Source organism: Pseudochaenichthys georgianus, chromosome 7, assembly GCF_902827115.2.
Source record: "Pseudochaenichthys georgianus chromosome 7, fPseGeo1.2, whole genome shotgun sequence".
Lineage (NCBI taxonomy): Eukaryota > Metazoa > Chordata > Actinopteri > Perciformes > Channichthyidae > Pseudochaenichthys > Pseudochaenichthys georgianus.
In genome coordinates this window covers 1,609,037-1,619,314 of record NC_047509.1, presented here as the reverse complement: position 1 = coordinate 1,619,314, position 10,278 = coordinate 1,609,037, and the positions used below count along the sequence as shown (strand labels likewise).

Sequence of the window (10,278 nt, the reverse complement as noted above, 5' to 3'; positions counted from 1 at the left end):
ACGAAGACGTGACCACCAAGATCGAGAGCGACTGGAAGAGGCTGAACACGCTGGCACACTACCAGGTACACACACACACACACACACACACACACACACACACACACACACACACACACACACACACGTATCACAGTACCAGAGGTTTGCAGAATACATTTGAGAAGTCTCGAAGAAGTCTGTAAGGAAAGAGCATTACATTAGTTTTGAAAGTGTAAACTTTATTTAACTTAATGATGGGTTTAATCATTTAAATGCCTCGCAGATATTTAACACTATCAGAGATTCAAATCTGCTCCCTCAGCTTTGCATGCTGGGATATCTGACGGACTGACGATTTGAGATGAAAGGAAAGGCAGTTGAAAAGTCAAACATTAAACATGAATGCAGTGCAGGCTATATTGCATGTTGTACTTAATGCAAACTTCTCCTCGTACGGGCGTTACATATTCTTCTTCTGTCTGCAGTTAAAATAGAATATATCAGGTTTCTTTAAATGATCTTACATTTTGTCGAGTCTCTGAATATTGAAAATACATTTATGTGAAGACCTCTTTTACAAAGAATACAAATAAAAGAAATTAACAAAAAAAAGACACAGGCTTAAAAGATACATAAAACAATTGTAATAAATGAACCAATAATAATAAAAGATACATTAAACAATTATATAATTACAAATATGTGTGTGCTTTATTGTAATTATGAATGCATTGATTTGAAAACATTTCATATTTCATAGTTTTCTAAAATAAAGATTTTTGAAAAATATATTTTAATGGGAAAATGTTCTTAATTAATTATTAAATAAAAGAAAATATGAATAAATATATATAACTATAGATGAGAGTAACACCTACGTCACTTCCGGGCGAAAAGTAAAGCCCCGCCCACTTTTGGGGGAAAACAACGCTGTCATCCGAACGGCGGTCAATTCACATTCTGAAGTTTTTGCCAATCCGATCGGAAATATTTGAAAACCGTTGATTTTCTGATCTTCAAAGCGCCCGGTTACGACGGCCAGACAAGCAAACAATTACATTCAATCATTGGAAATCGACGATCGGCTCGATATATGGTTAAATTAAAATCAGCCGGCGAGGCTGTAATCTCGCCGGCTGTTACTCTCATGAGCGAGGCGGAACATAATAGTTTGAACATGCCAACAAGCTGCTGTGTCGTTTAGTGCAGTGCTTCTCAAAGTGTGGCCCCCTAGTGGTCCGTGAGTATATTGGTAACATTTCACATTTGAAATAAATAAATAAATTTAAGTTTTTCGCACTCTCGCGGGAATATCTCCGCAATGGAGCGAGCTTAAGTTTCACTTTCGATTGCATGATAAAGCCCAGGGCAACACCTTCGTCACACATGTTGCCACTTATTTGTACCATTTCCAGGCGATTTATAATCTGTTCTAGAAAAACGATGTGTTTTGGGATATTTGTGGAGTTAGGTGGTCCGCGAGTGTTTTTTTATTGGTTAGGTGGTCCTTGGTATGAAAAAGAAACACTGCTTTAGTGCACCTCGAACATCAAAACAAATCCAGAGTTCAGTGTGTCTGGACTTCCTCTACGAAGAAAGGACAGTGAAAGAAGAGCTCTGTGGCTTCAGGCTTCATCGCCGTTCAAATGACAGCGTTGGTTTCCCCCAAAAGTGGGCGGGGCCGTAAAGTGCCGTAGATGTTACTCTCATCTGTGGACATCGATCGCCTACTGCTATACTTAATCATACATCGAGCCCGATCGTCAATTTCCAATGATTGAATGTAATTGTTTGCCTGTCTGGCCGTCGGGTGCTTTGAAGATCAGAAAATCAACGGTTTTCTTACATTTCTGATCGGATTGCCCCAAAAGTGGGCGGAGCCGTACTTTTTGCCCGGAAGTGACGCATTTGTTACTCTCATGTATAATCATTTTTCACTTTTTTATGGTACGACAGAACTTCCCCGAGTGATTACAGTGCTGTAGAACCCTCATCCTTATGTCTCAGGATTTACATTTCCTCCATAAGGAATGTCTGCTTTAACTCAGTCAGCATTATTGTCAAACCCTGTATATAAATGGCATTTTAGGAGCAGATTAAAAGCTTTAAAACCTGAATATTTCCCCGCTGAATGGAGGCGAAGCTCTCTGAGTGAGTCCTGGCTCTTTATCAGCGCTGACATGTGGAGAGAGCGTCCAGATCCAGGGCGAGATACCAATCGACCGAGTTAGCAGACTGAATGGATAATTAGTCAGCTGATTGACGCTGTGATTGGCCGATTGACTGATGCGTTGCTGTGTGTTGCCGTAGGTTACAGACGGCTCCCTGGTGGCGCTGGTCCAGAAGCAGGTTTCTGCGTACAACATCGCCAACTCCTTCACCTTCACCAGATCCCTGAGCAGATACGGTACGTGCACACACACACACACACACACACACACACACACACACACACACACACAGACACACACACACACACACACACACACACACACACACACACACACACACACACACACAGTATCTGAGAGAGGATTACTGATGGATAAGTTTATCTCTTTGTTTCTGCAGAGTCGTTACTTCGAACATCCAGCAGTCCTGACAGTCTGAGATCCAGAGCGCCGATGATCACCCCGGACCAGGAGACAGGTACTGCGGCAGCACGGTGTATTAGTGAAGGGCGTGACATTGACTGGGTTTAAATTAACAGTATACTCTTAGTTTAGGAGAAGACAATGTCCCGAGTAAGCTGGCTAAAGAAATTGACTGTTTCCATTTGCATGTGGAGTGCATACTTGATCGAATGTACAAAAACGAATCAATGCCCTCCACTTGGTATTCCTGTGTCGACGCCCTTTAAATAAACTTAACTTTGAATTAAATCGCATTACATTATTAAGAACTATGGAAAAGGAATTGTGAGAATGCTTTTTCTCGTTAGAATTCTGACTTTCTTCTAATCTAATCCTCTTCAGTCTTTCAAATGTGTTTTGGCATCTGACAAGCGACATGGCCTTTTTCCTCGGCATGCATCTCCACCTTAGCCTTTTAAACTGTTGGCTAGCTACAACAATAGACTTTATATATGATGATAAAGTTATGCTGCGTTCACACCGGACGCGATGCGAATATTCAAACAAGGCGCGCTGACTCGGGGGCTACAACTACGACAAAATGAACATATTTTACCGTGATTAAATTGTAATACACGTTTCAAAATGATGTAAAAACACACTGATACCGGTTAGTAAAAACCATGACTTAATGCTTTGACAAGTCTGCAGACAGACGGCAGGCGAAACACCTTTTCAAATGCGTGTTTTCTGAATGGAGATCGGCTAAGCTAACGTTGTATATGCTCCGTCCACACTCACAACAACGGCCTACAGACATAAATAAACCAGCGACTGTATTTTTTGTTTATACTTGTATTGTCATTACACAGTGGGCCTACTTACTATGTAACAAAATGGTTTCTCTGCCTTTGACCCATCCTAGTGTTAGGAGTAGTGGGCTGCCATTATGAACCGCACCCGGGGAGCAGTGTAGGGAACGGTGCCTTGCTCAGGGACACCTCGGTAGCACTTGGTCTTTCCGGGAATTGAACTGGTGACCTTCCAGTTGCCAAGCCAAGTCCCTATCGACTTCGCCACCACCGTATTCGCCATGACACAGACAGTCTGTGCTTTGTACTTGTAATCGTGCCGCGGCATTCGCATCCACCGCTTCATGCTCGCCGTCGGAGCGAATTTGCGTCTGTCCGCGTCTCTGCTTTGACTTCACATGTAATCTCGCCGCCCCCAAACGCCATTCGTAGTATTGAGCCGTACTTTATGCAGTTTTCTGTAAAGTGTTTATTTTGTTTACTTTCAGGGACTAAACTGTGGCACCTGGTGAAGAATCACGAGCACAGCGATCAGAGGGAAGGAGACCGAGGCAGCAAGATGGTTTCTGAGATCTACCTGACCAGACTGCTGGCTACCAAGGTAATGAAACACAACAATAAATCATGATGTTGAAGCAAAGTCACATATCTCTCTCTTTCTGTTTCCTAATTTCCTGTTGACTGTTAACTCAACAAAAAACAGAGACAAAGGGAAGACATTTAAGAAGCGGTGCGATGGATGTAATATGCCTGCCACAGTTTGCATGTACTGCAGTATTTCATTTATTTATTTATAACATTTGTTATATTGTATTGACATGTTTTACTCGTGCACTGTTTTGTTATATATCTTGGATTTGTATTATATCTTAACACAAACACATTTTGTTGTAGCATTGTTGAAAGGCTTATAAATACAATTCTTAATCAACATACAAAGACAAGAAGTGGAATAATGGAAAAATACCAGAGTTCCTGATGTTAAAATATCACACGTATTTTTCACATAGATGTTACCAAGCAACTGCTAACGTCTGTATAGCCATTCTGCTAACAATATATAATAAGTAGTAAACACAAGGTATCAGATTATTAGTCCTGCAGATATTTGGTCAAAAACAAAAGCATTGCATATATTAAAATGTTAACAAGGTGAAAAGACCTTCAAAGATATTACAATTCACGGAACTTGCCACCATGGAGGCTTTAATTAGTTATTATTTCAGTAATTGATATATTTAGTCAATTGAAATGCGCCTGTTTAAATATTAACTCCGGTGCTTTGGTCCTCCCACCACCAGGGGACGCTGCAGAAGTTTGTGGACGACCTGTTTGAGACGGTGTTCAGCACCGCCCACCGGGGATCTGCTCTCCCATTGGCTATCAAATATATGTTCGACTTCCTGGACGAGCAGGCGGACAAACGACAGATCACAGACCCGGACGTCCGACACACCTGGAAGAGCAACTGGTGAGAGGAAATCAAAAAACAGTAAAAGGTTTTTGTTAAAAAAATATCACTGGTCAACGTCTTGCGCTTCAACATTAGGATCCATGTGTTTCTGATCCTCTCCATTAAACAATGTTATCTTTGTCTCTGTAGCCTTCCTCTCAGGTTCTGGGTGAACGTGATAAAGAACCCTCAGTTTGTGTTCGACATCCATAAGAGCAGCATCACGGACGCCTGTCTGTCGGTCGTCGCCCAGACCTTCATGGACTCCTGCTCGACGTCCGAACATCGGCTCGGAAAAGACTCTCCATCCAACAAGCTGCTTTACGCTAAAGACATCCCCAACTACAAGAGCTGGGTGGAGAGGTAGCTAGCAATGAGATCATTAACTGTAATATACAATGTAATAATAGCATGGAGAGGTAGCTAATGGTAAACAGCTAAACAGTTGTAATACACACATAAGAACTGGATGCAAAGGTAGCTTTCATGCTAACTAGTTAATAACTCCACAGGAAATGAATGTAGAGGTAGCTAGCATGATAACCAGCTAATATTCTGTAAAGGTTAATAGACATTTTCCATGCAAGGGTTTGTGTATCCTAAAGGTATCAATGAGGTCATCCAACCCTAATATTCTAATATACAATGTAATAATAGCATCGAGAGGTAGCTAATATGCTAACCAGTTAAGAATTCTACAAATGTTCGGTGGAAAGAAAGCTGACAAACGTAAACAGCTAAAATAATTGTAATACACACATAAGAACTGGATACAAAGGAAGCTTGTATACTAACTAGTTAATAACTCCAGAAGAATTGAATGCAGAGGCAGCTAGCATGCTAACCAAACAACAGAAACCAGATGGATACTTAGCTTACGTGCTAATTACCTAAACTACAACAACAGCAAGAGATCTAACCGTCATCAAGCTGTCACATAAACACAAACAATAAACAACTACAAAACTGAGTGCAATCTCAGCTAACATGCTAACTAAGGAGCTACATGAAGAGGTAGCTGACCTGCTAACTAGTTGATGAAACAACTTTTTAGACACATAAATGAAATTAATCAGTGTCGACGACTTATAATCCAATTGCCTGTTAGGGCAGAAATACGTTACAAATGTTTACAGATTCAGTTCTGGAGTCTTAGGTAATTCTCTGGGAAGATAAACAAAAGAAACGCATTAGCTTGTTGACATAATTAGAAACAAGTTTATCGACCTCCATGTGTGTGTCCTGCAGGTACTACAGGGATATTGCGAAGATGCCCAGCATCAGTGATCAGGACATGGACGCCTACCTGGTGGAGCAGTCCCGTCTGCACGGCACCGAGTTCAACACACTGAGCGCACTCAGTGAGCTCTACTTCTACATCAACAAGTACAAGGAAGAGGTGAGAGGGGGGGCTTTTACTTCTTTCTTTAACAATGTTAGGCGTCATGGGTACATGTTAGATGGTAATGCTGCATGTAAACTGAATCAGACGACTTGTTCTTTGGTTTTTATTAGCAAACGTTCTGAATAGTACCTGGTACGTTTCTTGGTAACACCCTGGTCGAATTATAAAGTGATTTGATACTAGATGTTGGAGTTAAAACACTTCAGACCAACTTAAACGGTCTAGAATCTTGAAGAAATCCTAGCGTCAATAGTGGGTTTTTATTCAAATGAACCAGATGTAATCAGTGATGTTAGAGACATATTTATTTAAGTACTTATAATAGTTGTAGGTCCTTCAATCTGTTTTGTCTTTTCTCTGTCTCCGCAGATCCTGACAGCGTTGGATCGGGACGGGTACTGTCGCAAACACAAACTGAGGCACAAACTGGAGCAAGCCATCAACCTGATGTCTGGGAGCAGCTGAGAGGAGAGAACGGACTGAAGGACTGATGGAAGGATTGGGGGGTGGGGAAGAAGAATGGAGGAGGGGGAAGTGAAGACATTTTGTTTTTCTGAACTGTCTAAACAGTCAGCTGAACTGCTCAGTGTCGGACCGAACTGACAGCCACAGCTTCGGCCCTTGAGCAATCAATCCATCAGCAATGTATTTCTCGATTGATTGATTGATTGATTGATTGATTGATTGATTGATTGATTGATTGATTGATTGATTGATTGATTTGAAGACTGATTACCTGGATGGCTGGGACCCCAACTATCTCCGTTTGGTGGGTTTTGGGGTTGAAAAATCAGTGTCCAAACCGATTTGGATACATTTACAACGTGACTTCAACGTGGAATGGAGTCATTTTGGGTCGAAAACGATGCAAGATGCATCTGTCGGTTTGGATTTTCGATTTAAATTCACTGCAGGTTGTAAGCAGGGATCAAAGCAAAAGGGGCCTGGCTGTGGAAAGACATGGAAACTAAGTTAGGTTTCACCAAACAACGGATGTGACATGAGGACTTATCGACCTGACATCAGGATTCCCAGCCTGGTTGGGAACATTCTAGATGCTAAGTTGAAAAGCAATAGTTCTAGTCAAGTCTCTGGGCTTCACCTTCAAAGCTTGTTCTGGTCCAAAGGATCAGGAAACTAGGCTGATCGTCAAGGGGTCAGGGTAAAATCTCAAAAGCCTCATCGTAGTCCAGACGAATCCGGGCTAAATGTCAAAAGGTCAAGTCAAGGCTCACCGCAGAAGTCCGAAGCCTCGTTACTGATGTCGTGAATCCTTAGCCTTGAATGGTAGGAATCTGATTCACTTTAAGAAGTTCAGGTCAACCGTCAAGGAAGGAATCGTCAAAGTCAAACTTGTTGTTTCAAGCTTTAACGAAGGGGAAGGAAGCAAATAAACTGATGTCCCTATAACTGATAACTTCAGTTTACCTTGGAAAAACGGCGCAGTCTCCAAAGATGTGAATTCACGGTGCAAAATAACAGGAATTCATCTTTGGAGATAAGGAACCCATGAGCCGGGACACTTTGACTTGACCTTGGACTGTTCGGCCAAGCCTCGTCAGGATCTAGGAGTTTCGAAGTTGCTGTATAACCACCCAATGTTTTCTCTGGACAATCACTCTTTACCACAGCACACTGAGCCCAATGCCTACCGACCGCCTGTACCTGTGTCCATAATCCCGTCCCTTTCCTTTTCCTTTCCTTCATCCTCAACTCTTAGTACTTTACCCTTTCCTTCGTTTTGTCTTCTTCTCTATCTTCCCTTCTCCCTCCATTCTGACTAGTTCCCTCTTTCACCCCACTTTTTAATTTCTCTTCCCCCTTCCAACCCCTCTCCGTCATTGGTCAGTGATGCTGGCCTCTGGTCATCCTATTGGCCAGGAAGACTCTTTAGTAATGTACTGCCCGACCAATCAAGACTGTGGAATTCGCCAGAATCATGAAAAGTGAATATATAAGAAATTAATCCAGAATTACGTTTTGAATACATTCCAGCACAGGCACACAGGCAAGGTCTGTAAATAAGCAGGTTGACTCGCTAATTCTTCGCTAAAACAGAAAAACTTCTGACTGACCGACATTTTTTCAGGACCAGAACAACCGGGATATTTGGGTTCTGGATTCAGCACCAGTCGGTACACTTTGACGCTGGTTGGTGCAGAACGCTTTATTGTCGGACCTTGCACATACACCCACATACAGCCATGCTTTACAGCGCCATGCTAACCGTGCCCAGGGGGAAATACTGTGCAGAGCTACAAGCCCAGTGCCATGTAAAGACCGGACCGGATCACGTCAGAACTGGACCGGACTTGGACCAAACCCGGATCAAAAACAACCTGGAGTTTTAACCCGGACCGTAACTCAAGAACTTTGAAGACTTGTGGCCATAATTGTAAACGAAAAAAAAAAAAGAAAGATGATAATAATAATAATAATAATAATAATGATGATAAAGTATAAAAGTTAAAAAAAGAATACAAAAAGAAAGGAAAAAAAAGAAATATTGAAATGTTAACATGTAATAAGAACTTTGTGGATTTGACAGTATGGATTTTAAGGAGCTGAACTTGTATAGAGCTGAACATTATGCTACATCAGAGTCTGGAGGAAGAGAGACAGCCAGGAGACAGAACGAAGTCCATCGTTATGCCTTCAAACCGGACGGAACTGAATCAAACTGGATTGTTACCGGACTGAACTTGAAGGAAGTGAATATCTGCTCTGAATGTCAACGTTGGACGAACCGACTGGACTTTTTGGTACTTTCTTTTACCGAATGGGACGTTTGATTGAACCGATCAGAGCGGTGTTGGGTGGAGGGTCAGTTTGGAGGGCTTGGTGGGGTTTGACGTTGCATGTGTCGCCTATAATGGAGTCTTTGTTTTGATGATTTCTTGTTCATCCGAGAGGCGAATGAGGGCGCTTTCACACTGTCTGCCAATCCTACACATGTTTACCTTAAAACTTGCAGATGTTTTCTGCAGATGGGGGAATCGTATCTCAGTCCAACCATCTTGATGCTCGTGAACAAATACGGAGGTTGGATTATACGTAATGCAAAAACCTGACTGCAGTGTAAAACGCTCTTATTCTCTGACTGAAGGATGGTTGGATTGTTGGATAGAGGACTTTCAAAGCTGGCAACGCTGCACCCCTTCAACCTTGTGTTTCTGTGGTGGAACATTCTCGCTTCACACAACTTATATTTATTGTTCAGGGTTTTATTTTGGGGTCAACATTTGTCAAAAGTAAAATTTAACAATGATAATTTACCTTGTTGAGAACTCACAACGACTAGTTTCTGCTCGACGGGGCAGTTGGAGTCGCTCAAAAGGTTTCTTTAAATACATTTTATTCACGTAACATCATGCAGCAGAGGATTCAAACGGCGAGGCAATATGTCATGTGCAACGAGGCGGGCTCCCAGTACAGTTCTTGAAACTACAAAGCCTTCTCTTTGGTTTTATTTCAGAATAATCCAAACGTTTGGTTCAAAAATGGGAATCTGTGGGAACATAAATCATTGAATATTGACCAATCTTTGTGCATGGTTTGCCAAGCCCTGAATATTTCCACATGCATTACTTAATGTTTCTCACCACATGACCTCCTCTGAAGAAATGTGAAGCATCTCTAGTGAAGGCACCATCAGACTCGTTGGTTGATGTGTGAAAATGTTCCACCACAGCGTCTGTCTTTTGGCTCTCTGCGACGCCATAAAGCTACAAAGCACCTTTTTTTTCATTTTCTTGCTGTTGTTTCACTGTCGTTTGAACATTTTGGGGCCAAAACGACCCGAATGAAGAAGAAGAAGAGAAGAAGAGAAGGATTATGGAGGAAAGGTCCTGAAAAATAAGACTGCCTTTTAAGATGATTAATTATAGAACAGGGAGGGAAGCCACTACCATACCAATACCACTGTTCACCCAGTGTGTGTGTGTGTGTGTGTGTGTGTGTGTGTGTGTGTGTGTGTGTGTGTGTGTGTGTGTGTGTGTGTGTGTGTGTGTGTGTGTGTGTGTGTGTGTGTGTGTGTGTGTGTGTGTGTGTGTG

The 10,278-nt window shown here is 41.9% G+C and overlaps 1 protein-coding gene across 1 annotated transcript in view; it reads left to right on the top strand.

The window, feature by feature from the left end:
- Positions 1–9,976, top strand: part of plxna3 (plexin A3) — a 151,380-nt gene extending 141,404 nt beyond the window's left edge. The window contains 8 exon segments of the mRNA XM_034087271.2: positions 1–65; positions 2,293–2,389; positions 2,554–2,631; positions 3,856–3,968; positions 4,669–4,838; positions 4,971–5,183; positions 6,069–6,219; positions 6,595–9,976. The exon segment at positions 1–65 is cut by the window's left edge and continues 39 nt beyond it. Of these exon segments, the coding sequence (XP_033943162.2) occupies positions 1–65; positions 2,293–2,389; positions 2,554–2,631; positions 3,856–3,968; positions 4,669–4,838; positions 4,971–5,183; positions 6,069–6,219; positions 6,595–6,690 (983 nt within the window). The 3' untranslated portion in view covers positions 6,691–9,976.
- The last annotated feature ends 302 nt before the right edge of the window (positions 9,977–10,278 follow it).